This window comes from Sardina pilchardus, chromosome 20 (genome assembly GCF_963854185.1).
Source record: "Sardina pilchardus chromosome 20, fSarPil1.1, whole genome shotgun sequence".
In the NCBI taxonomy this organism is placed as follows: Eukaryota; Metazoa; Chordata; class Actinopteri; order Clupeiformes; family Clupeidae; genus Sardina; species Sardina pilchardus.
In genome coordinates this window covers 16,526,621-16,552,236 of record NC_085013.1, presented here as the reverse complement: position 1 = coordinate 16,552,236, position 25,616 = coordinate 16,526,621, and the positions used below count along the sequence as shown (strand labels likewise).

The window sequence follows — 25,616 nt, the reverse complement described above, 5'->3', positions numbered from 1 at the left end:
GGAGGGAGGGAGAGAGAGAGAGAGAGAGAGAGAGAGAGAGAGAGAGAGAGAGAGAGTTGGGTTGTGTGTGTGTGTGTGTGTGTGTGTGTGTGGGGGGGGGGTGGGGGGGGGGGGGGGCAGAGGGAGAGAGGGAAAGAGGAGGAGGGTCAGCTCTGAAAGAACTCTTGCAACTCTCAAAAGTTGCTGGCAGCTGAGCTGTAAATGGGATAGCCTACCTTCAATGCCCCTCCATGATTTTTCAACACTGTAAGGAACTGGAATAGGCCTACTGTGAAGATGCCATTGCCACGTTTGCCAAATATGCCAAGAATGCCATATTGGCTAACTTTGTCAAATTGTCCTAATTTGCCAAGTCCTCGAACACTGTTGTTGGATTGCAGTACAGTTTTGGATCACCAGATTGGTGGTGGTAAGTTGAAAATTTGTATTGTAATTCCTCTACTCAGTCATCTCTAAATGATAACCTAGTCTTAATCCTGCAGTGGAAATATATTTTCATATTGATAGATATAGGCCTAAAATGAAATGCCATTGATAGAACTGCCATAACACAGGGTAGGCTACTAACCCAGGTATGGAAAGTGTGAAAAAGTCGGCCTATATGAAATTATGAAATATGTTTAACAGAGACCTTTGGTTGAAATCTTTTAAACGGTCTGACAATTCTACTCATGCTAAACAAGCAAGAAAAAAATGCAATCAGTTATGCGCAAAAGGTATCAAAAGTTAAAGGTTACATGCAGAAGTAGGCTATTAAAAATAAATAGGCTACACATTGAAATAAGTTAATTAATTAATTTCAGTGTTACGAAAAGATTGGTGTGACTAGGCCTTAATGAAAACAAAGTAAATGTTTGTGTCCAGAGGGATTTGATTTTCTTGTGTTATGATTTGTGCCACAACCAGATTAACACTGAGCCAGTTCACATGGCAAGGATCATGCAGTCCCCACACAGTCTTTTCTACATCAACTAAAGCTCCTAGGCTACTAAATGTGATTTAAAAATGTGATTTAAAAATGTAAAAAATATTTTAAAAGGTTGATTAATTTATTTGCACATATTTTAAAAGTAAACTTTACCTCATGATAACATTCATTTATTGATTTAAAATATTCATCTAAGTAAACATAACATCAAATTAACATTAATTCATGGGAATATCCTTTCTGTTTAGGCAATATTCTAATGAATTTGTAATGCTTTTTTTCTATCGGCCTAGTCTGTAATCCATCACAGTAAAATTAAATTCAGGGTAAAATAAAGCATCACTAAATATAATGTAATTTCACCACAGCCCTCTGTCAATCCATAGCACTGTAATGATTTCAGTAGGATGCTGCGATGTGCTATAGAGATGCTGCCACAGTAGGGCTGGGGTGGGTTGGGGGAGGAGAGAAAGAAGACTGATGTCTGGTTTTACCAGTAGATTCTCTCCTTTCCCTTATTTTTCTCTCTCTCTCCCTCACTGGTTCCTGCACCCACTCACACACTCATTCTGCCGTCCCTCCCATCTCTCCCCCCTTCTCTCTCGCTCTGTCTTTGTTACGCATGACTGGGTAGGGGGCGTGTGTGTGAGATTGTGACGGGAATGCGTGTAGTCTCTCTGTGTGTGTATGTGTGTGTGTGGTGAGTGAGAGTGCGGCAAGCGTGCATGTGCGCGCATGTTTTTGCACCTGTGTGTGTGTGTGTGTGCAGCCAGCATTGTTCCTGGGAGATTGAGCCAAGCGGTGCCACGCTATTGGGAAAATCCAAGGTCATGGAGTCTGGTCACATGCACCGTGTGTGAGTGTGTGTACTGTTGAGAACGTGACTGTTTGCGTTGTGTGTGAGTGTGTATGTGTGTGTGTGTGTGAGAGAGAGAGAGAGAGAGAGAGGGAGAGAGAGGCAGAGAGCATCGCTCTGACACAGAAAAGGCTTCAGGCTAAGAGCAGCGGGGTGGAATATCAGCGGCGTTTCCATCGATGTACGGTAAGGACAGTTCCCCTGCACTGTGTACAAGGGCAATTGTGTGTGCATAATGTGAGAGTGAACATTCAGCCTGTGGGTGTCCGTACCTGTGTGTGTATGTGTGTGTGTGTGTGTATGTATGTATGTGTGTGTGTGTGTGTGTGTGTGCGTGTGTGTGTGTGTGCGTGTGTGTGTGTGTGAGTGCGATGTGGTGTATTGGTGTGGTTGTTTTCCCTGTATTGAGCCCCAGTGACTGTTTTCTCTCCTCATTGCATCTTTATCATTAGCTGTGCTTGGGGAATTATGTGGTTTCCATGGAAGGCTAGTGTTTTTGACAGAGCAGCGCAAAAGATCCCATCCAATTCCTTTCCTGTCACAACTGCATTTTCATGTATAATCTTAAATAATGATTTAGGAAAATGTGGTTGCAGATTGTTGTTCAGTATGTCTGCAATCAGGCACGTTATTAGGCTGGTATGATGACAGACAACATATATGGCCTTTGACTGGCCCCAGATTTGTTTACACTGTCGGTTGTTACTTCCTGCTCTTTGAAATGCTGCACACACAGGGGGATTGAGCGAGAAAGAACTTATTTCTGGCAACCCCCAGGAGATAGAAGATTTCATATTTAATCCACTTTCTGGTGTGAAGCCAAGACTCATCCTGTAATTAAAACATGCTCTGAGTCTGCTTAGAATTTGGAGCTCTATCACTCCTTTTTAAAATTGGTTTCCTCTGTCACAACATACAACAGAAAAGCTCTCTTAAGCAAACTTCTAGTTGGCTATCAGGCACTATTGTGTTATTCGGCCTGAATCCACAGTTTCTGAATTATTTGGTATGAAATATTTTTTTACTGTATGAAATCAAATCAAGCGTATGAGCTAAAGCTACAGCTTTAGTTATTACATTCAGTTGTGTATCCGTAAAATACACCCATTAAAGTCAGTATAATATGCAAACAACAGTCGTCCTGTGGAACACATGATGCAAATCTTTGTGGTGGGTATCTGCCACTGCTCCTTGTTGGACATTTCTCTTGGCCAGGTGTGTGGTTGCATTTCTCTAACATGGCTTGTCTTTAGAGGGAGATGCTAAGCACAGTCTATGAGCTGCCCTCAGAACTACAGTAGGCTATATGTACTGCATCAACCTTGGACTTCTCGGGGAAAAAAATCTGTTTCAAAGGGATTGCAGGCTATATTTAGTGTTGTATCCTGGAAAAAGAGATCCTCCCATTGCAGTTACACAGGACTGCTTTAATGAACATGCACACAGTGTTATGTAAGCAAAGTAGTAGTATTGAGCGGTGCTCTAATAAGTTGGCTCATGTCCAGGGTTTCCATTCCTTTTGTTTACTTCGTGGCAGGAATAATGGGAAGCCCAGCTTGCCATTGTAACATAGGCCTAATCCTCTTGTCATGTCTTTCAATTGCCTCATTTTGAACGGTTCCCAGATGTGGCATGCGTGCATCAGAGGCATAGCTCATCATGGCACCAGCACGTGATATATGTTTTGTGGGACTAAAAAACCATGCAGGCTCCCAAGTGCCTGTTTATTTAGTCTAACGCTACATTTAATTGTTTGTGTATATGTAGCAGCACCGCTGTCTTCCTGGGGCCCATGCAGGTGGGCTGAATGGGACAGTAATGTCACCATTCATTAAAAAAATAAACATAAAGAGAGCTTCAGTGATTTAAACGTTCCTTCTGTGAGCAGTCACAAAGCTGCAACGTTTTTTGGACCCTGATGCTTGGCCTCCCTCCGGTGCAACATTTCCTTTGCAGCCAAATTCTATGGCCCACATGATGTGAATGAGTACACGCTGAAAAGAGAGTTATGAGGGGCATAAACGGAGCTCAGCCCTCTGGCCGCAGTATTTATGCTGTTGTCAACATGGAAGCCTGCCAGCAGGAACTAACCTGGAGTAGGAGAGAGAGAGAGAGAGGGTGAGAGAGAGAGAAACAGAGAGAGGAGAGAAAGACAGAGAGGATGGAGAGAAGAGTCAGAGAGATGGAGAGGAAAAAACATTCTCCATATTCTCCTTGTCAGTACCATTTCAGTTTTCATCAGCAGGGTTCATCTAGTCAGTATCTCCCCCCTGTCTCTGTCCCTAGAACAAACACGTGGTCTTCCACAGCCAGGACTGTTGGCTGTCCAAGTGACAGCAGGAGAGATTTAAGACGTCAGCCTGTGATAGATAATTCACGGCCGAGGAGGTAGTGGGTGAGGAGGAGAAGGAAGGTGGGCTAAACCGTGCATCTGTAACGGCTGCCATCTCTTAGTCTGTGGCGTCTGCTGTCTATCTTAGGGGTAGGCTCTGTCACACACACGCGCACACACACACACACACACACACACACACACACACACACACACACACACACACACACACACACACACACACACACACACACACACACACACACACACACAGACACAGGCGAGGGAGAGAGACAGACAGAGAGCCAGTGCAGAGTGGCGAGCGAGAAGCTGCCGCCGCGTCTTTGGGTGACTCACTGGCGCTTCTCGCCCACGGCCTCACGCTTCTCTCGGAGTCGGCAGCGCGCTGTGGCCTCCTCGCTCGCTGGAGACACAGAAGAAGAATCATTGCAGGGCAGAAGAACGCCTGCATGGCTGGCTCCTGGGAGGTGTCCTTCTGAAAAAAAAGAAAAGATAAGACATGGAAGATTTATGAGTCATGAATAGTTTAATAGCTGGTCCGGTAGTCTGATTGCAATAAAAATAGTGGAGGTCTGATTCTGAAAAGCTATTCTGTGCCTGATATGAGATGAGATTATGAACCATCATAAGAAAAAACACCAAATCTTACATTTTGCTAGTGTCTACTAGAGCTAATACTGTATGTGTTACGCGTGTGGCTTGAATGGCCAAACAGCTTGCATAATGAGATTATTGCTGTTCAGGGTTGCTCTCTTTTTTTCTTCTTCTTTTCTTTTGCCCATGCTGTTTGATCTTTGGGTCTCCTAATCATGGGCACATTAATTCTTAAAATCTCACCCCCTCAGGAGCACGATGCCATGTCTCTGACGCGTCAGCATAGGTGGGGGTGGCACCAATGCGTTGTTGATCTAGTTAGTGCAAGGGCTGCTTGTCAGAGCAAACAAGGTTTTCTTCCTAGGGGCTGATTTGTCGGTGGTGGGCAGAATGAGTTGGCAAAGAGAACGATTTTCCAGGCTTATTATCATTCACGCTGTACATACGCTGCTTTGAACTTGTTTTCTTGGTTGTTTTTATTTTATCTTTACATACGTTTGTGTGTGTGTGTGTGTGTGTGTGTGTGTGCGACGTGCGTGTGTGTCAGAAACTGCAGTCACAGTGAAAGAGTAGGGAAAAGTGATTGCCATTTTCTGTAAACTGAATCACTTTGGCACAGGCTGCATTTCACTACAATTCATTTAACGAGCTAAGCTAATCAATTAAGTCAACAAGTGCTTATGGCTACAGACAGTCAATGCAGAGACGCAGGAAATGAGCAAAACGGATCATGATGATGATGACGATGAAGCTGTTTCCTTTGAGGGTGGTTCTTTTTCTTTTAAACTATAGGCTTTCAACTGCTTTTAATTGTTTTCTCAATCTTAGGTATTTGTGGATGTTGTGGGGCCTTGCGACCCCGGTACAAAAGACTTGTGGACAACATCTTCCCTGAGGATCCAGAGGTAAGAGGGCCCACAAGACCGGAATGGTAGTAAATAAGTCACTATGTCAACAAGGTTTTTTGTGTCAGACTCCACAGAACTACATCTCAGCATTTAGAGATCACATTCAAATCTTCATTGAAATCACAGTATGTACAGACTATCTGGTTTAATTATTACACACACATAAGACATCTTAAATCTTCTTGCTGAATGTTTTCCATTATGGAGAGATCTATATGAGCCTTTGCACCCAGAGGAGAATCCTTTTGCATCATGCAGTAACCTCAAATCAGCCTTGGACAGGAATCATTGAGCACTCCTCCTGAAAAAATCAATGCACTTGATAAATCTACTGTGTTGTGTATGTGTAACCTGGTATAGGTGATTCCACGTCATCCTGTCTTGGGTGACCTAGGGACAAACATGGTCATTCACAATACACACTTAAGTTTGCACAGGTTAGGTCTTTAAACTGTTTATTTACTCATGTGTATAAGACTGACCTACAGTATAATCCTCCTGTAAAGCTGGCTCCTGCCTGTCTCTCAACAGTAGAACAAGATAGGTGGATGTTCCACAACTCTAGGGATGATGTTCTGTGTGCACATATTGGTCAAAGGTCAACTGCCTTGCACACAGAGAATCACTTCATGCATGCGATGGAAGAGCAGTGGCTGGAGCCTCCTGTTTTGAGTTGCTGTATTGCTTCAGGGCTTGCAATGCTAAAAAAAAAAAAAATCAATGTTAGGAAACCTCTGAATTATTTCAGTGGATGTTGATGAGCTGAAATTAAATAGAGGTTGACTGCCACAATACAGTAACAAATAACATCTGCATTTATTTTATTTAGTGGACCTTACAGTAGGTTTAGCATGCAGTGACTATACAAACATGATCAGAAGGAAATATCTCTGCCTCCAAGCAATTATTTATTTATTTTTTTTAAATGAATGATGTAAAAGTTTGTCTGTGGCTTGTGCAGTTACCACAAAAAATAATGTATATTATGTTAATGTTCCGAATGTTATCGTATGGAGGCCTATATGATATCATGCTGAAATGCAGTTGATGTGTGCTGTTCTTGCAACAGAAAAGCCGTCTGGTAAATGTCATATGGAGGCAGCCAGTGTTTTTAGACTGTCATTGCCCTCCATCTTAGAAAAACTGAAGTGAAATCCAGCATACAGTATATTTTTCCAGCAGCCACACTGATGGCTATTTATGGCAACACCAGGGTTATGTAATGGAATTAAGTCTCAAAGTGGTATATAGATCTTTTATTTAATCGCGTTGTGCCACTTCCTAAAAAGCAGGGTGGGGGAAAACAGCAGCAGTCCAGACACACACTGCCTTCCATACATGCTTTTAAAGGAGGGATCACAAATATGTCTCACTGAGGGAAATGAATGGCTTTGCTGTTCCTGAAAGCCTATAAACAGCTCGGTCATTTCCCCACTCCGTGTCACTGTGTGCAGGACGGGCTGGTGAAAGCCAACATGGAGAAGCTGACATTTTACGCCCTCTCTGCGCCGGAGAAACTGGATCGCATTGGCGCGTACCTGTCAGAGCGCCTCTCGCGAGACGTGGCCCGCCACAGATATGGGTGAGTTGTGTACTAACAAACAACTCATGTAAACAACACACGTGACATTCGGAGTGCAGTGCGACAGGGAAGTCAAATCTTCCAATGAGGTTTTCCAGATGGCTGTGTCTTGCCTCATGAACTGCCTCATTTTGCAATGGAAAAAAGTGCTGGCCAGCTGAATGTAAAAGAGAATGGCAGCCGTTGTGGAAAACCTTGCACACATGCAATAAGTAAGTAAGTGTGTGACAGGATGGGCTGTGTTCACACTAGTTTTAATGACAACATTCCAGTGTAGAACTTGTAGAAAGACTTCTTTTCACCAAGTCAATCGCTTTTATTCAAATGATGTTTTGACAACTGAGAACTAGCAAAAATATGTTACAGCATTACACCTCACCCACCAAAACAGAGGAATGTATAATTATGTGTGTGTGTGTGTGTGTGTGTGTGTGTGTGTGTGTGTGTGTGTGTGTGTGTGTGTGTGTGTGTGTGTGTCAGGTATGTGTGCATTGCCATGGAGGCGCTGGACCAGCTGCTGATGGCGTGCCACTGCCAGAGCATCAACCTGTTCGTGGAGAGCTTCCTCACCATGGTGCGCAAACTCCTGGAGGCCGACAAGCCCAATCTGCAGATCCTGGGGACAAACTCTGTGAGTTGATGCCTCCAGCCGTCGTCTATTTATTATTCCGTTCACGTCAAGGTTCATGGCTTAGTGACAGCTCCTTATGTGGATGCTGTACATTGGAATGTGTCATCCTGCTCTGAAACCCCGAATTGATTGTCCAGAGCTAAAAGGAGATTATTACAAAGAAATACATGCAGATTCTGTGTAGATACCTCAGGGATGTTCATAGGCCCAGCAATTGCATGGAGAAAACATGTAAAGGAATCCCAGTGTGTTGGTCTTTGTATACTGTTATTATTTGAGAGAGAGGCTGGTTCAGAGAGAGGCGAGAGCAAGTGGAAGATCATCATGAAGAGGCTCCCAGCAGTGTCTCATTCTGTCTGGTTTATTATTGCCACTCCACCTAAGAGCAAACATCATGTCTCTCTTCCCATTGCTGTCAATGGTGTCCCTATGGCAACAGGGTGGCTGCAGCATCAGCAGTATGTGTTAGTATGCTGGAGATGTGTGTGTGTGTGTGTGTGTGTGTATGTATGTGTGTGTGTGTGTGTGTGTGTGTGTGTGTGCGTGTGCGTGTGCGTGTGCGTGTATGTGTGTGTGTGTGTGTCTGACAGTGGAAGAGACAGAGAGAGATAGAAGATAAGATGTGGTGAGAAGGAAAGAGGAAAAATAAATCAGAGAGAGAGAGAGAGAGAGAGAGAGAGAGAGAGAGAGATTGCCGGCATTAGGCCTCATCATCGCTCTGACATGTCATCACGGCACGAGCCAATCCATTTCCAGCGTCTCTGAGCAGATGTTGGGAATTTCTCTGGGAGGGGGAGGGGTTTTCCCAGGGGCCATATCCTTAATGCTAGTGACAGCCTGCTTCCATAAAGTCTGCCTGCCTTATCAAACAACACTCAATATTTGCACTTGTTACAACCCCACCACGACTGGCAGCTCGCACAAACAAACATGACAAAGTAGCCCTCTCACAGTAATGCATAGTAGTAAAGGACATATCTATTGTGCTTATGCCTCTTCCCCCATTCTTCAATAGGGCGTTATTTTTGACAGGAGTCGACAGTGTTTGTGGGTGGCACATCATTTCTCGTCCCTTGCAGAAACACAAGAAAGTTGTGTGTTGGCGCAAATATGTCCATTTTCTGCAGAGCCATCACATCTGGCCAAATGGACAGGAAGGCTGATCCTGAGAGAGAGAGAGAGAGACAGAGAGAGAGAGAGAGTGGGTGAGTGTGAGAGAGAGAGAGAGAGAGAGAGAGAGAGAGAGAGAAATATGAAGGCTTAAAGATTAACGACAGATTACTTTCGCAGATCTAGGACAGCCAGGACCAGGGCTTAAATTGCATTTCCGATAAATATCACGGTGGTAGAGTGTAGCGCATTAGTCACGGACGTTAACATCTCTCCAAGATGTTTTAAAAAAAAAATAAAAACAAAAAAAGTTTTCCAAAATAGACTGACTCACAGGTCTCTGTGTAGGCAGGCTTTGATCCACTTGCGACAGATATGACACATGCCCCTCCCCCCCCCCCCCCCCTCCTGTTTGTTTGTTTGTTTACGCTTTGATTGTACCTGTCACTTGTTTCCACACATCCTGGTGAATGTTTCCCTCTGCCTCTTCTCTCAGTTTGTGAAGTTCGCCAACATCGAGGAAGACACAGCCTCCTACCACCGCAGCTACGACTTCTTTGTCTCGCGCTTCAGCGAGATGTGTCACTCCAGCTACGAGGATCCCGACATCCGCACCAAGTGAGGAAACACACCTCACACGTTTTTCACCCCCCATCCCCCAACACACACACACAACACACACACACACACACACACACACACACACACACACACACACACACACACACACACACACACACACACAGACACACACACACACACACACACTCCCTCGACACCACACCCCTAAGGCTCCACATTAGCACTCTACAGCTTCCGCTGACACTCCTCTCCTGATTAGCGCCGAACGTGCTAAATGAGTCTCGAGTGCCTCATCAGGCTGGCATGTTCGGCAGGAACGTGTGAGAGGGAAATCGACTAAACACAGACTCACTGTGCGTGTGGGTTTCCCTCCGTCAGGATTCGCATGGCGGGCATCCGAGGCCTGCAGGGGGTGGTGAGGAAGACGGTCAACGACGAGCTGCAGGCCAACATCTGGGACCCGCAGCACATGGACAAGATCGTCCCCTCCCTGCTCTACAACCTGCAGTACCAGACCACGGAGAGGTAAGGGCAGAGATTTGGCCTCCACTGCTGCTCCACGTCACACACCTGAGCAAGCCTCTCGAAATGGAGGGATGGCATGGGGGGTCAGCAGAAATATCCCAAACATGTCTGACTATGTTAGGATTAATAGATAGATGTATACTAACATGAACTATTAGTCATCAGTTGCCATTCCATCAAAGAGACCAAAAGCTACTTCAAGCATTTGTCGGATTATGGACACTCGTTTTGTATCATGAAACAAATTGTTTCTCTGTGTGTGTGTGTGTGTGTGTGTGTGTGTGTGTGTGTGTGTGTGTGTGTGTGTGTGTGTGTGTGTGTGTGTGTGTGTGTGTGTGTGTGTGTGTGTGTGTGTGTGTGTGTGTGTGTGTGTGTGTGTGTGTGTGTGTGTGTGGAGGGGTATGACAGCCCTTGTTATGACCCTGTATGCAATCATTTTATATGAGAAGCATCACTATTTATCACTGGGAATCTAGCGTCTTTGTGTGGGCATAGTATAATATGGATAATAAAACCACAAGCTTGCATGTAGCTGTGGCGAATCGGGTAATCTTAGGATTTTGTTTGGGTGAGTTCAGGACCCTCAGGAGAGTGTTTAACCATTGCCCCATCTGTTCACATGCACGTCCTCCATGTGCTAAAGCGCTGCTCTGTGGCCACTAGCCTGCTTGGGTCAATCTTCTCACTATCAGCCTACCACCAATGTGTGTATTAGTCCCTCACTTTAGCTCAAGAGGCTAAAATATTAGATGAAATAATACAATATAATACACCGATTTGTTCACTATGTTCATGGTGAGTCACAAAGACTGTAATAATGATAAAGATATTTATATTCTGCTGGGAAATTATATATTCATATAATATCTTACAGTAATTTAAAGTGCAAATGATTTTGTATAAAGTGATATCAGAGGTGTCCTACAGTATGAAAGCCCATACCCATGATGCCTTGGCTGACCCTGTGGCTGTACTGAAATAGAACAACAGCCATAGACAGCACCTCACTGATAACTGGCCTCTACAGTGGGCAGTGGGCACTGTGGATTTACTAAGTGTATTACAGGCATAGTGGAATGACTCATGCAGACATAATTAGTGGAGAATGCTCTTAGCACAGAATGTAATGCTATGAAGCAGGCCTCAAGTGCACAAGTTAGAGCAGGGCAATCTTATCAGAGCCATAAAGGCTACTGTCAGCAGTATGCTAATTGCATATGTCCACAGTGAAGGAGTCCATATTAAAGAATTACATGTCTAGAGATTCTCCTCTCCTCCTCCTGCCCCTCCTCCTCCCCCCTGTCTTACAAACATACTCTTACATCTGCTCTTCATTTTGCTCTCTCCCTCTCCATCTCTCTGTCATTCTCTGTCTGATTGAGGGAATGTTGTAGTGTGTGTGTGTGTGTGTGTGTGAGAGAGAGAGAGAGCTGAGTAGAGATTTTCTGATTAGACCAAATGGCATCTTGCAGCTCAAACACAGACTCCTAGCAGTGCGTGATACATACTGTATGCCACTATAAATAGATGACTTTGCACAACATAGAGAAGGACTGGATGAAAGATGAAAAGTGTAGGAAGGCGGAAAAATGGTAATTATAAAATATGATTCTCCCTTAGGGAAACCATGTGTTGGTGATAGAAAGCAGCATAGTATTACTTTGGCCTTAACTTTGTGTGTGTGTGTGTGTGTGTGTGTGTGTGTGTGTGTGTGTGTGTGTGTGTGTGTGTGTGTGTGTGTGTGTGTGTGTGTGTGTGTGTGCGTGTGCGCGCGTGTGTGTTTGTCTGTGTGTGAGTGTGTGTGTGTGTGTGTGTGCATAATGTGTATAGAGAATGTTTGTATAATTGATGTGTTTCACAAAAGAAGAAGAAGTATCATGTGGTTTACCAGGTCCAGATAGCGAAGTCTCAGTATCCCTGCTCTGCTCCTCTTGCGTGTGTATCCTCTGCAGTCAGTCCCCCTCCCCGGATGCAGACAAGGATAAGGAGTGTCCTGCGGACCTGACCGAGCGCTGCTTCAGGGAGCTGCTGGGCCGCGCTGCTTACGGCAACATCAAGAACGCTGTCAAGCCCGTCCTCATGTGAGTCACTGCCTCTGACGCATGCATTCACATTTACATCCACTCTATGCGTAGTGAGGACTGAGGAGGCAGCAGATACCTTAAGAGGAAGAATAGAACCCAGCGGTGCAGCGATTAGACCGGAACAGTGAGAAAGATGCATTAGAACATAGCAGGGCTATGCATTGGCAAACATCTGACAGTGTGGTAAATCATAATACATGGCTCACGGTTCGATATAGTGCAGTATATTGTGTTTTTCAAAATTGTCATATTGCAGTATTTTGTGTTTTAAAATTTAATTTAAAGTTCTTCAATTTAAATGATTTATTCTTACATTTAAATGTAAAACTAACAAGCAAATTATGTATATAAACATTTGAATATAGACTGTGTATATTATAACTGTTATTTAGAAAACAATATATTATTTACCATGCCATTGTTGTTATTATTATATTATCAATTTAATGGACATTATTGTTTATTTCATATTCTCCTTTATTTTCATTGTTTATTTTCATCAAGCTATTGATTGAATTTATATTGTTGTTTATTATTGCTATTCTCCTTAGTCTGACCAACATTTTAAATTAACCGTTAAATCGAACAATTGTATTGTTTTATTTGTATGTTGCTTTGGACAAGAGTGTCTGCCCAATCCCGTAATCACCATAACCATAACCATAATATTGTGTTGTTGAAAATCAATACAGTATCGACTCCTACACTCCTAGCACTTACGTTGAAATGACATGCAGCATTGTTGTAAGATACAAACTGCTCCAACCAAAAATCAGCTTTCAGTTGTTTCAGTTCAGTTTGGAGTTCAGTTTTGTAGTGCAGTTTGTTTTTGCTTTTGTTGTTTTTGTTATCACATGGATTGATGCTGATGGCAACAAATGTATTTGTATCTCAAGGCATCTGGATAACCATTCTCTATGGGAGGGAAAAACATTTGCAGTGCGCTGTTTCAAGATTATCATGTACTCCATTCAGGTGCAAATATTACATTCTATTTACATAGAGTAGACTTATATTATGTTGCATTATGCATAATTATAATGCATTATATCATATTATATTATATTATATTATATTGATTGTATTATATCCCACAGTCCCAGCATTCTCACCTGGTGATACAACAGCTGCTTGGACACCTGGATGCGAACAGTAAAAGCTCGGCCAAAGTGCGTGCTGGGATAGTGGAGGTGCTCTCTGAGGCTGCAGTGATCGAGGCCAGTGGCTCCGTAGGTAGGGGAAGCTGCAGTACATGTTCCCACCATTAGAGGGATCTCTGGGACCCTGTCATCAACATGGGGAAATAACAGACCTTGAAACTGAGCAGAAAAAAAACATGGTTTTAGAGCCCTAACCATCAGTAGATCCCTTTTAATGTGTTGATCTATTGTGCTGTGTTAGTAAGTGTAGTGTGGATGTCAGTGATGCAGTGTCTTGTGTGCAGGGCCCACGGTGCTGGAGGTGTTCAACACCCTGCTGAAGCAGCTGCGGCTCAGTGTGGACTATGAGCTCACCGGCGCCTACGACTACAGCAACATCGGCACCAAGATCATCAAAGAGCACGAGGAGAGACAGCTACAGGAATCTGTCATCAAGACAATCGGTGTGTGTGTGTGTGTGTGTGTGTGTGTGTGTGTGTGCATGAGTGATCAATACCAACAACTCTTTCAGCTCAAGGGTTCTTTTTATTACTGTGTAGTACACATTAATAGATGACACAGGTGACACATGGTGAATCGTTTACTGTAGGTATTGAGCATAACACTTTAGCACAATGCAACATGATGGTATTTAAAATCATTTGAAAAGTAAAGACATTGATTTATATTATGATGAGAGCATAGTTTATTGTTATTATGATAAATGCATACTATACATGAAATTAGTGGAATTAGTTAGTAATATTACTACAAACTGTTGCAAATAATATGGATTCACTCTCTGTTGTTATTTTAATATATTGCATATCCTGTGTGTGTGTGTGTGTGTGTGTGTGTGTGTGTGTGTGTGTGTGTGTGTGTGTGTGTGTGTGTGTGTGTGTGTGTGTGTGTGTGTGTGTGTGTGTGTGTGTGTGTGTGTGTGTGTGTGTGTGTCTCCACAGGCTCATTTGCCAGCACGCTCCCGACCTACCAGCGCTCGGAGGTGATGCTGTTCATCATGGGGAAGATCCCGGTGCCGGGCATGTACCCAGCCCTGGGCTCGGCCAACACAGGGTGGGAGAACCCTCTGAGAGCAGCGCTGTGCATGTACTTCCCCCGAGCCGAGCCGAGCCGAGCCGAGCCGACTAGACTAGACTAGATCCATAGCATAGAGGCCTAGGCTCCACCTGTCTGTCGGGCTGCTTCAGAGAATAGAGAATGTAGAATAGACATCTGCATGCATACATACAGTATGATATATGTGACAAGCGATACTTATGTATGCATGTGATGTACACGCCATGGATTAGACATATACATTTCAAACCAAGCTTAATGATATATACTGTATGTGTAGCATAAACAAGTCAAGATGCTTGTGTAGATTGTGGACATATGCTTGTGTGAAATGTATACTAATTCATGGACTAGAATAATGATGTACTGTATGTAGTGTCTCTCTGATTTCAAACAGTGATAGACAGTAGTTCTGTTGGGTGAGGTGAGAAATTGTAGGTTCGGTATGTTCTTTTGGTTTAGGGTGCTGTTGTGCATGTACATGTAATGTTACTGCTATTAATGCACTTACTCTTAAGTTCAGGATAATAACTATTGTATGTATGTACAACATACTTAGGGTGGAACAATCAATGTTCAGGTTGTTGAATCAGTGGTCTGAAGTTGTTGGTCAGCGATATTCTGGGTTACAGATCATGGTTAGCATCAGATGGAGGGACAGATATATGGCTGGACATAACTTTAGTTTTGGCATCTGGAGTAGACTATTGATAATGTGTGGTTCTAGTATTCCTTCCCTATAGTGATGATGTATGGCTTCATTTAAGCATGGAACTGGGACACATTATTGACAATGTGACATACAGTAACTACTCATTTTGACTGTTTCAAAAGCTGTATGAGCCATCAGAGCCTAATTTTCCTCGCTGACATGACGTCTTGGGAGGCCATTAACTGTTCCCGTTTATGCAGGATTTGTTGTCTTGCATAGACTACCCTGTCTGCATTTCAATTTAGTGTCCCAGTTCATTTTGGATGCGTGTGCCAGTGTGTTTGTTGATCTCATGAATAAATGACGAGCTTTGTGCTTCACTAAGTGGGAGAGTTTCAAGTGTCTGCTGCAAAAGAGACACATTCTGCATGCCCTAGGGAGCCAGTTAGAGACCCGGCTAACAGAGTGCCTCTCATCTCTTCTCTTTCAGGTTTGAGGGCAGTCGCATGATTCAAGTCATGCTGCTCAAGTCCCTTGTTCAGGTGCAGTAGTATTCTTAAAGGCTTAACAGTATGTGACTAATTCTGAATGCCATTCTGTCTCTGCATAACAGACGCTTGACTCAACACGGTAACATAAACACGTAACGTGACAGACCTATCCTCCCTTCTCCATCTGTTTCGGTGGCCTCTCACCTCTCCCTCCCTCTCCGACACTCGCTCCCTCCCCCTCTCTCTCCATCTCCATCACTCTCTCTCTCTCTCATGCCCTCTGTCGCTCTCTCTCCCTCTCTCTTTCTCTCATTCCCTCCATCGCTCTCTCTCTCTCTCTTTCTCTCACTCCCTCTGTCGATTTCCCTCCCTCTCTCTCTCGCTCTCTCTCTCTCTCACTCCCTCCATCACCCTCTCTCCCTCCCTCTCTCTCTCTCTTTCTCTCTCTCTCTCCATCACTCTCCCTCCCTGTCTGCCTGCAGGTGACAGTAGGGTTCCAGACCACCAACATGCTGACGGCCCTGCCCACGTCTTTCCTGGACCCGCTGCTCTCCTTCACGCTGATGGAGGACGCAGAGGTCCGCCTGCTGGTCCTGGACATTCTCATCAGCCTCATCGATCGCCATGACAACCGTCTCAAGTTCTCCCCCATTAGGTCAGGCTGCACCGCAATGATAGGAAACCTAAACAAACAAACAAACAAACAGTGAAAGAAACTAATTCATGTCAACAATAATCTGAAAACCAGATGACAGATTTATGAGGGAAGAGGGAAGAAAAGAACATTAACACAAGTGCAAAAGACATTAACTCAAGTTACATTGTCATGTTCATTAAATCAGTCTGAAAAATATGAATAATTTCCCAGTGGAATACATTGGACAACATGAGTACACTGTGAGTGTGCACTAGTTCAGGATATTAATATGAATATGCCATTAACTTGGACACCACCTTCTTGTTTCTCAGTATAATCAGAGATATCTCAGTGTTGAAACTGAAGTTGGACAAATGCTCCCGGCAGGACAATCTCTTCATGAAGAAGGTAATGTCTTCCTATACACTTATAGAGACACACATGCACAACATATGAAATGAGGAATTCTTAATCCAATGAAATATTTAAGACTTGTGTTGAAATGCATTGCAATGTACCAGAGGGACTCGAGTAATGCTTCAGCATGCAGTACTGTTACTGTATGTTAATAATGTATAATCCAAGTATGTGTCTTAGTCTCCATGCTGTGCAGTTCATATCTCTTTGTTCAAAATGTAACTTTTATTTGTAATAACTTTATGCGGGATAAAAAGTGAGCAACAGTAACAGTATCCCTGCACATTCTGCCTGTCATTTTTGATTGTCGTATGTGTGAAAATACATACAAATGCAATAAAGAGACAATTAGGAATGCACAGGACTATATTACAGAGACCATGATATGTCATAATACTAGAGTCATTGTTGTCCCAAGTAGCAAAGAACTGCAAAACTGCAGGCTTGTTGTTCAGATTAACATTTTCGGCCCTCATCTTCTCCTGCCCTGACAGAACGCCCAGCGGCTCTACCGCCACATCTACCTGGTGTGTAAGGAGGAGAACAGCACCCAGCGCCACTTTGAGTCGCTCTTCTCCCTGCTGGCGCTCCTCTCTGCGGAGCTGGCCAACGAGGAGGTGGTGGTGGACCTCATCCGTCTGGCTCTGGCTCTGCAGGTACAGCCACCGCTAGGCATCGCCCATGATTAGCACAGCCAGGCCTGAGGGTGGGGGTCTTAAAGGGGGTTGGACATCTTCCTTCGTTTTGGAACTGGAGGCGCTCCATCCATGGGACAGCTCTATCTGAGGGGCAGGCAGTGTGGTACAGTAGGAGGTGAGTGTGGGGGTCAGTTCTGTCCAACTCACCACCACTCTGCCCTTGGTTCTCTCTCCCCAGGACTTGGCAGGCGACGAGGCACTACCTGTGTACAATCGCTGTGCCATTCATGCCCTCTCGGCTGCCTACCTGAACCTCATCGGCCAGCTGACCACCGTGCCCACCTTTTGCCAGCACGTACACGAGGTTGGACACCTTTTCCTCCTTTCCAGATATTACTCAGATCCTCATGAAGTGGTGGTCACTAAGAAATGTAAACGGTCACTTTAGAAATGGTCGCAGCTTAGCGTCTCTCTCAATCAATATGTCTCTCAATCTCTTTGAAAATGGACGCAAAAGCAACAGTGTTCCCTTATTTCCATTTCAGGTGATTGAAGCTCGACAGAAGGAGGTCCCTTACTTACTGCCAGAGGATGTATTCCTGGAGAAACCAAGGTCAGCTGCCCTTACAATAGAATCCATTTCCCCTCTCTTTTATGTCGTGTTTTTCTCTCTATCGGATGACTCATAGTTTAGTGGACTTTCAAACCAATTGTGAGCCAAGCACTTGCACTGGCACAAGCTGAAATAGCGACGCAAGTTTCCTGTGATGATCAATATTAAATAGCCGCCTTTCATCCACCTTACCTGCATGCTGCTAATCGACTCTCTATTGAGGCAGTGCAGAGCAAACAAATACCTGTCCATTTCTCCTTCCACCTTCTTTCAAACTCCCGTGAAGTATCTGAGGCATCTATGAATGTCTATATGAAAGATGCTTTAAAATGATTCATCCCTGCCATGATCCATACAGGATCCATGTGCTTCTTTATCTCTCTCTCTCTCTCTTCTTCTATTCTCTTGCGCCTCCAGCTCTGAAGCAATGGAGCAGCATTTGTAAGGGGGTGAAATTTTCCCTGGCTTTGCTGAAGGCTTTTAAAAGAAATATTTCACAATATTCTGAGATCCAGAGAGCCTGTGATCTTTGGCACTGTTTGGCTCCAGAGAGGTTTTTCTCTCTCTCTCTCTCTCTCTCTCTCTCTCTCTCTCTCTCTCTCTCTCTCTGATCAGGAAGTACATTACAGACACTCTTGCCTCATGCAACTTTAAAGATGTTATCTGAAAATAATGTTTTATGATGCTAGGCTGTGATGGCTCAGCTGTGTACTGTGTCTGTCTGTCTTTCTTTCTCACTCTCTCTTTCTCTCTCTCGCCCTCTCTCTGTGTATGTGCGTGTGTGTCTGTCTCCTTTTCTCTCCTCCCTCTCTCTTGCTACTCCTTTCTCTGTCTCTCTCTCTCCCTCTCTCTCTCTCTCTCTTCCTCTCAGACTGCCAGAGAGCCTGCCGAAGCCTGAAGGAGACGTTGTCTTCCTGCAGTCCAAAATAGCCGAGACGCTGGGCGGGAGCGGCTACAACACAGAGAGGCTGGCCACTCCTTACATTCCACAGATAACAGGTATGGTCCTCCTGATTACCTGTAATCCTAATGTAGATGCTTCCATCAGGGGCTAGTGACGTTATACTGAAAAGAGTCAAATATACTGAGTGGCTGGTGAGTGGACCAATGACCTTGGTGCTGCTAATGCTATTTTCGGTTTATTTTGATCTGTGCAGTTGCGTTCAATCAGACAAATAATATATCGGACAATATCAATAATGATTTTAGCTCGAATGAATTGCAAAGCGAAACTGTTTTCTTGCAAATACAGACAGCTGACGCACAACAGAAAGGTCATGTCGTGTTTGTATGCGCGTGTGTGGCTCAGCGGCTGAGTTGTCCTGTGGTTGTTGTGTCTCTTCCCTTCAGATGAGGACAGGCTGTCGAAGAGGAAGAGCATCGGGGACACCATCTCTCTCCAGCTGGAGATGGATTCCAGGCACAGCCCAGAGAGAGAGCCGGTGAGACGGACACACGGACACAGAAACACACACAACACAGAGACAGATGGACAAATAGACAGATGGACAGACATACAGACAGACAACACACCGCTTAGTTACTAACTACGATAATCAAATAATTCCTTTTAGGTCATATGAGTGACAGTGAGGTCTTGAATTCTTGAATGTAACTGAATGGGAAAAAAGTAATGTAGTCAACAAATTTCTGTCCTATATGAAGTGAGTGCGTGGCCCTTGACTGTCCTCAGTTTGCTATTTATACCTATAAGAAGCAGTTCAAGGCCTGCCCTCCAGGTGTGTGGTCCAGCTATTCAGGTTAAACTTTGCTTTGCAGCAGTCACATGAAAGCTCTTTTCTCTGTGCCCACAGAAAACTCCAACTGAACAGATCACCTTTGAAACGCTGAAGCAAGCTATTGGTAAATACTGATCACCGATCGATTGCATTGACAAATATAATCATATATGACCAGTATATTAACTTTATATTAGTATATTATGAGTTTGAAGCTCTGAGGATTAAGAATTGTTAATCAACTGTCGCGCTGGACATGCAAGAAATGTCCTGCTGCCCATTAAGACTGCTAAACTAACTAGACTACACTAACTGTGTTCATATGGAACGTTCAGCTCCTCATTACTAATACAGAGCATTGTCAAGTTTGGTGAGAACTTGCCTACTCATAGAACTGTCTGGTGATACCTATGCCTGTACCCAATGGCAGGACTTTTAGAACACAGAAATAAGACTCAGGATCTCCTAATGGTAGCGATGTGGCATGTATGTATGTGTTGGCTGATGGCATGTGTCCCCTGTGCTCCCTCAGTGGACAGTGTGACTATGGAGGAGCAGGAGAGGGAGCGGAGGAGGCTGGTGGTGGAGCGCTTCCAGACGGCGCCCTTTGAGGAGATCGCCGCACACTGTGGTGCAAGGGTGAGTCAAGTCATGGCATTTGTGTAGCAGCTTAGAACAACCTGTTGTTGTCTAGAGTGCTTTACACAATAAAAGAGCAGAAAGCAAGAATACACAAACCACATTAATAGGCATACAAATCCACAACGTTCTAAAAAGCAAGGGAGAGCAAGTGACAATGATGTGATGGAAATGATGATGAGGAAGAGGAAAGTGATGATAATAATGTTAGTCATGATGATGATGATGATGATGATGATAATGAAAATGCTGCTGCTGCTGAAGATGGTGATCAGAATGACTTTAAGTGGTGTTTTCCTCTTAGGCCTCACTGCTGCAGAGTAAACTCAACCAGATCTTTGAAATCACAATCAGGTATGGAACGTCATCACATGTAGCTTTAACCTTTTTGCCAGTTGTGCTAAACATCTGCGTCAGGGTCTTCCTGATTGAGCTCTCGTTTGGACTAACCCCGTACCTCCGTCCCCCCAGGCCACCCCCCAGCCCCTCAGGAACGGTGTCTACTGCACACGGACAGAGCCGCTCCATACCCGTCTACGAGATGAAGTTTCCTGACCTCTGTGTCTACTGAGAGAGCCATACGTCTGTGAAGCCCATCGTTATGTTTGTTTGTTTGTTTGTTTGTTTGTTTGTTTGTTTGTTTGTGTTGCATCTGTCACCTACATCAGAAGAAGAGGATAATGAGTGTGGAGGTGTGTCATCATAAAAACATTTGAGGGAAAATGATGTAGATAATAGATTAGATGATGATGATGATGATGATTACGACGAAACTGGATTTCCGTGGGAATTATCCAACAACCCTTCAAAAGAAGTTATATTTATGAATCACTTAGAGGCATTTCCTGAACAAGCCACTAATCAATTAGGAGCTTGTTGTTTTCTTCTATTTGTTTGTTGGGGTGCAATCATGTTAGTTGTTCAGGGGCAGTGCAGAGTGCAAACTCATCATGTCTACCTTAAAAAAAAAGGCACTGAAGTAGCTGAATGTATTCAATGCTACACACTGTAGCCTCCCTTTGGAATGTCTGTTTGTGCATTGCTTTTATTTGTAAGGTGCAAGAATACTTGTATGGATATCCATATGTGTAAGATACTCGGTGGAAGCTATTAATTGGCATACTTGTACAAAAAAGTGAAGACTGCCTTAAACGTCGACGTTCAACTTTTGTCAAAGAATGTAAGAATGATGAGGAAGAGTCATCACGTGTGTGTTAATGGTGTGTTCTCTTATAGTCTCATCAAGTCAACTGTTTCACTAGAGATTCATAGTAGGGACACGTGCAAGTGTTATACAGTACATATCTTGTAGTGCATGTGTGTGTGTAGTATGTGGCGTGTCAATATGCTGCAATAATTTTGTACCGAGAAGCAATAATCCCTGAAAGAAATTAGCTCGAAGCCATCAGGAGCGGACACAAACACTGGCAAGATTATTTCTGAAAAGCTTCAGAGAAAGCTCAAGAGATCATTGGTATGCCTTTACAGGATTAGATCTGAAGATTCATTTGAATAAGTTTATTCAATTACGTTTTGATGTTATTGTAAGAAACGTGGAATTCTTTTTGTCAGTGAAGTACTATATTTGTCATCAGCATTAGATGATTGCTATACTCTGATATATACATTAACAATATTCCATCTCATGCTTCTTATAATTCACACACAGACACTATTCATCTCAAGAGTGGAAAAACATACAGTAACATGTCAGTGGAAACGGATTTCAGCAAAGATACTTCTCTCATGTGAACTGCGATGAACATGATGATTGTAGAATGTGTCATCTGTCTGCCATTTAGTTTAAGGTGATTTGAGCTTTAAGTGGTTGTTAGCTCGGGGAGATGCTTGGAGTAGATTGTGTGGAGCTGCTGCATAAGGACACAGTGTGTGATACCACTGCCTCTTGTTTTCTAGAGGTAGCCTGTTGGTCTTGCAAAAGATGAAGTGATCATTCAAACGGTTACATGAAGTCGTTGCTCTCAGTCCTTTTGCATCGTCTGAAAATGTCGTACCTCATATTTAACCTCATGTTTGTGTTGTACTGTTGTATTCCATGGTACTTACTTGGATTGCCTGTCTCATCTTTGTTGTGTGTTGTCGTGAGCTTATTTTTAGGTGGTATTATTTCCTTTTGTTTGTCTGTTGCTCCTACCCCAGCTGTTGTTGACTGATATGCACTTTCCTCTTGTTTGTGTTCCATCTCTCTCAGTGAGATCTATGCTCTTTGCATGATGTCGTCCTGTAAAGTCTGATACTGTATGCTGTAGTGTTAGTGCTCTCATAGCTGCCTTCCACAAGCCTGCCTCGCTTTTGTCCCAACCTCATAATAGTCGTAGTCTCTTCTGTTTCCATCCTGCTGCTAAAACAAACTGTGCTATTTTTTTTAAGAAGAGAGCATCTCTTAACAGAACACAGCTCTCTCTTTCTCTCTCCGGTGTTGTTTGCCGGGAGTATGGACAAGACTGTGCAATTGTGCAATGGTTTTGATGATGAAAAAATATTTATGATATGAACTTTTCATGTTTTGAAGTATGTGGCAGACTTCGTCCTTTGAGTTGCTGCATGTTTTCACTGTGCACAAACCATCTTCAGTTCAAGAGCTAGCTGTCTCAGATAAAGCATTCTTGTGTGTGTGTGTTTGTCTGACAGGTGCTCAGAAAAGAGCACTGTTTATGGCATTTTCATCTCAAAATGGTACAACTGTTGACTTTGTATAAATGTTTCATCCTTTGAAGTGCTAAATCAGTGATGTAAATATGTTGTATGGAAATGGTGCAAAGATTATATGTGAATATAAAAGAAATAAATAAGATATAATTTTATCAAATCACACTAAGTCTTACTGTGTGTGTGTGTGTGTGTGTGTGTGTGTGTGTGTGTGTGTGTGTGTGTGTGTGTGTGTGTGTGTCAAGAAGTGTTGCACTTTTTCCTACCTCTTACAATATTGAAACTTTAAAAAGCTACACCTGCAAAAAACCCTATCAAGGTGTGCAGGTCCTTTCTTGACTTTGTGTCGATTGTGGGATTGGGTCTTTGGGATTATTTTCTTGCATGTGAATGTGATTTAAATGAACTATTTACCAGCTCAATTTGTAACATGATGAAATGAATAATTCTGGTAATGATAAATAAGCATGCCTTAAAGTGCTTGCGATAAAATATTTTTATGTATCACATGTAATTAGTTTACAGTATAGTACATCAACAAATTAGACGAAATACCTCTTTCACCCATCTTCTCACTAATACTCACAACAGCATATGTACAATATTCAGAATTTATTTCTTGATAGCAGTGTTAATCATGGGGTAACTTGTAAAACAAAGTGCTTGTGGTCAACAAAGCCTTTTGATACTCCCAATAATATTACAAAGCAATCTACTTACTGTGTGCTAGTATTATTAGGGGGAGGAATAAGCAAGTATGTCCCCTCTTTACGGAGGGAAACAAAAAGCAAATCTCACAGGTCAGTGTCATGTACCTTTCTCTCCTTTCCTGACCTTCTCTTTCCTTCACTTTTTCTCCTTTCATCCATTTCTTCTCTTCTCTCGCTCCCTCTCTCCACCAACCCACCCTCCTCCTCCCCCACAACCCCGCTTACTGACTTTTCTTCTGTTGTCCATCCTTGTTGATGACGTTCTTAAAGAGCGTGAGGAGAGGCTTCTGGCTCCTCTCGTCCCACGACTTCATGAAGCCGCCGTAGCGCTTGCTGGCCGGCGGGCCGCTCCACCTGAAGTGGTTCATCTTGTACGAGCCGTCCTTCTTCTGCTGGAGCAGGCCGGCCAGCGCTGCCCTCTCCTCCGCCTCGCCGCCCGCCGCGCCGTAGTCCACGTCGTTGAGCGCCGAGCGCCGCATCTCCCCCGGCAACGCCTCGGCCGACTCCTCCTCCACGCCGTTGGGGTAGACCTTAACGGGGCGGCGCTTGCGGCCCACCGGCTTGCCCCAGCGGAAGTGACCCATGGAGTAGGAGCGCTTCTCCTCCTGCCTGGGGAAGGCCTGCTTCACCTCGGGGGACGACTCCTCGGGGGAACCCACTGCGGCGAGGCTGAGGACGGGCAGGGAGTCTGCGTCGGTCCCCTCAGGCTCTGGGGGTTGGAGGTGGCCCTCGCCAGGGTAGACTGGGGTCTCAGCTGTGAGGTCTGACTTACACAGCTGAATGCACTCCTGTCAGTGGGCACAGTAATCACAAGGCATTAGATTAAGATGTCCCAGTGTAACACAAGTATACTGTACATCCTTTTTTGATTTGTTCTTTGCATTTAACCCAATTTAACCGAAATAGTGAACACACACAGCACACAGTGAACACACAGTGAGGTGAATCACAAACTAACCCAGAGCAGTGAGCTGCCTGCCCAACCAGCGGCGCTCGGGGAGCAGTGAGGGGTTAGGTGCCTTGCTCAAGGGCACTTCAGCCGTGGACTGGTCGGGTATCGAACCGGCAACCCTCCGGTTACAAGCCCGAAGCCCCAACCAATAGGCCACGGCTGCCCCAAACAGTAAATACAGAGATATCAAATTAATTCAAAATTTCCACATTTGACACAACAAAGATATATAAAATTAAATTTCATTCCAAGTGTAGATGGTTTTTGCTTTGATAATGGAATGAATTCAAGTTTGTAGGATCCTGATTTCCTTTATCAATGCACACTTCTCTCTTACAGAAATCTGATCAGGATCAGGATATTCCCCTCAGAGCTTTGACCAATTGTATATGACTAACTATCAATAGATACAAATATTTAACCCATACACACTACATTTTAAATGTTGAAGAGTATCTAAGCCCAATCTCCTCTCTTAAGAGTATACTTACCAACATGTTCTCCTCTGTGCTAAGGTCTTGGCAGTGGGAGCTCTCCCAGCATTGACTGCTGACTTCCATAGCGAGTATGCAAAGCACCGCCATAGCCAAGGACCATACAGGACACAGCATCTTTAGTCCTTTCAACATCACTGCAAGGGACAGAGATCAGCATTTTATAGGTTTCTGACAAGAGATCAACTATTTGTAGCCAACACACTTACAATGAGTACAGTATGCACATGATCATGAAAAAAGATTTAGGCAGTCCATGTTAGAATAATCTCAAGTTCACAAGGATTTTGAAAAGATTTAAGTTCATATTTCAAGAACATGTCCATGTTGCATTCTGCAGAAAACATTTTTGGTATGATTATTCATATGTAAGTCCATATGTAAATTAAACAAATGATACAACTGTCCCATTAAGTAAGTACGTTTGGTGGAATTACTCTATTGGATTATTTAATAGGCTGACTGCCCATAAAACTGATTTTTGAAAAACTGAAGTTTAAAAATGACTCACCTGTTGCACAGTAAGAGTGCGCTCCTTCTTCTCTGAGAAGTTTCTCCTGGTCTTCTCTACAGACTCCTGGTCTGTGAGCGAATC

General features: G+C 43.8%; 2 protein-coding genes across 2 annotated transcripts; one reads left to right on the top strand and one right to left on the bottom strand.

Moving 5' to 3' along the window:
• Positions 1-1,591: 1,591 nt before the first annotated feature.
• On the top strand, positions 1,592-23,030 carry efr3ba (EFR3 homolog Ba (S. cerevisiae)). Its single transcript, XM_062523395.1, has 23 exons — positions 1,592-1,970; positions 5,560-5,636; positions 7,094-7,221; positions 7,702-7,852; positions 9,459-9,580; positions 9,923-10,069; positions 12,022-12,150; positions 13,050-13,128; positions 13,251-13,386; positions 13,598-13,756; positions 14,255-14,366; positions 15,512-15,563; positions 15,995-16,167; positions 16,482-16,557; positions 17,061-17,222; positions 17,443-17,568; positions 17,750-17,817; positions 18,689-18,816; positions 19,168-19,259; positions 19,632-19,680; positions 20,089-20,195; positions 20,500-20,549; positions 20,667-23,030. The coding sequence occupies exons 1-23, from the start codon at positions 1,964-1,966 to the stop codon at positions 20,764-20,766; spliced, it is 2,430 nt and encodes an 809-aa protein (XP_062379379.1). The 5' UTR covers positions 1,592-1,963; the 3' UTR covers positions 20,767-23,030.
• A 766-nt stretch (positions 23,031-23,796) lies between these two features.
• Positions 23,797-25,616, bottom strand: pomca (proopiomelanocortin a). The gene is made up of 3 exons (XM_062522794.1): positions 25,533-25,616; positions 25,019-25,158; positions 23,797-24,363 (listed from the first exon to the last, which is right to left on the bottom strand). Exons 2-3 carry the CDS (start codon positions 25,154-25,156, stop codon positions 23,797-23,799), a joined length of 705 nt encoding a protein of 234 aa, XP_062378778.1. The 5' UTR covers positions 25,157-25,158; positions 25,533-25,616.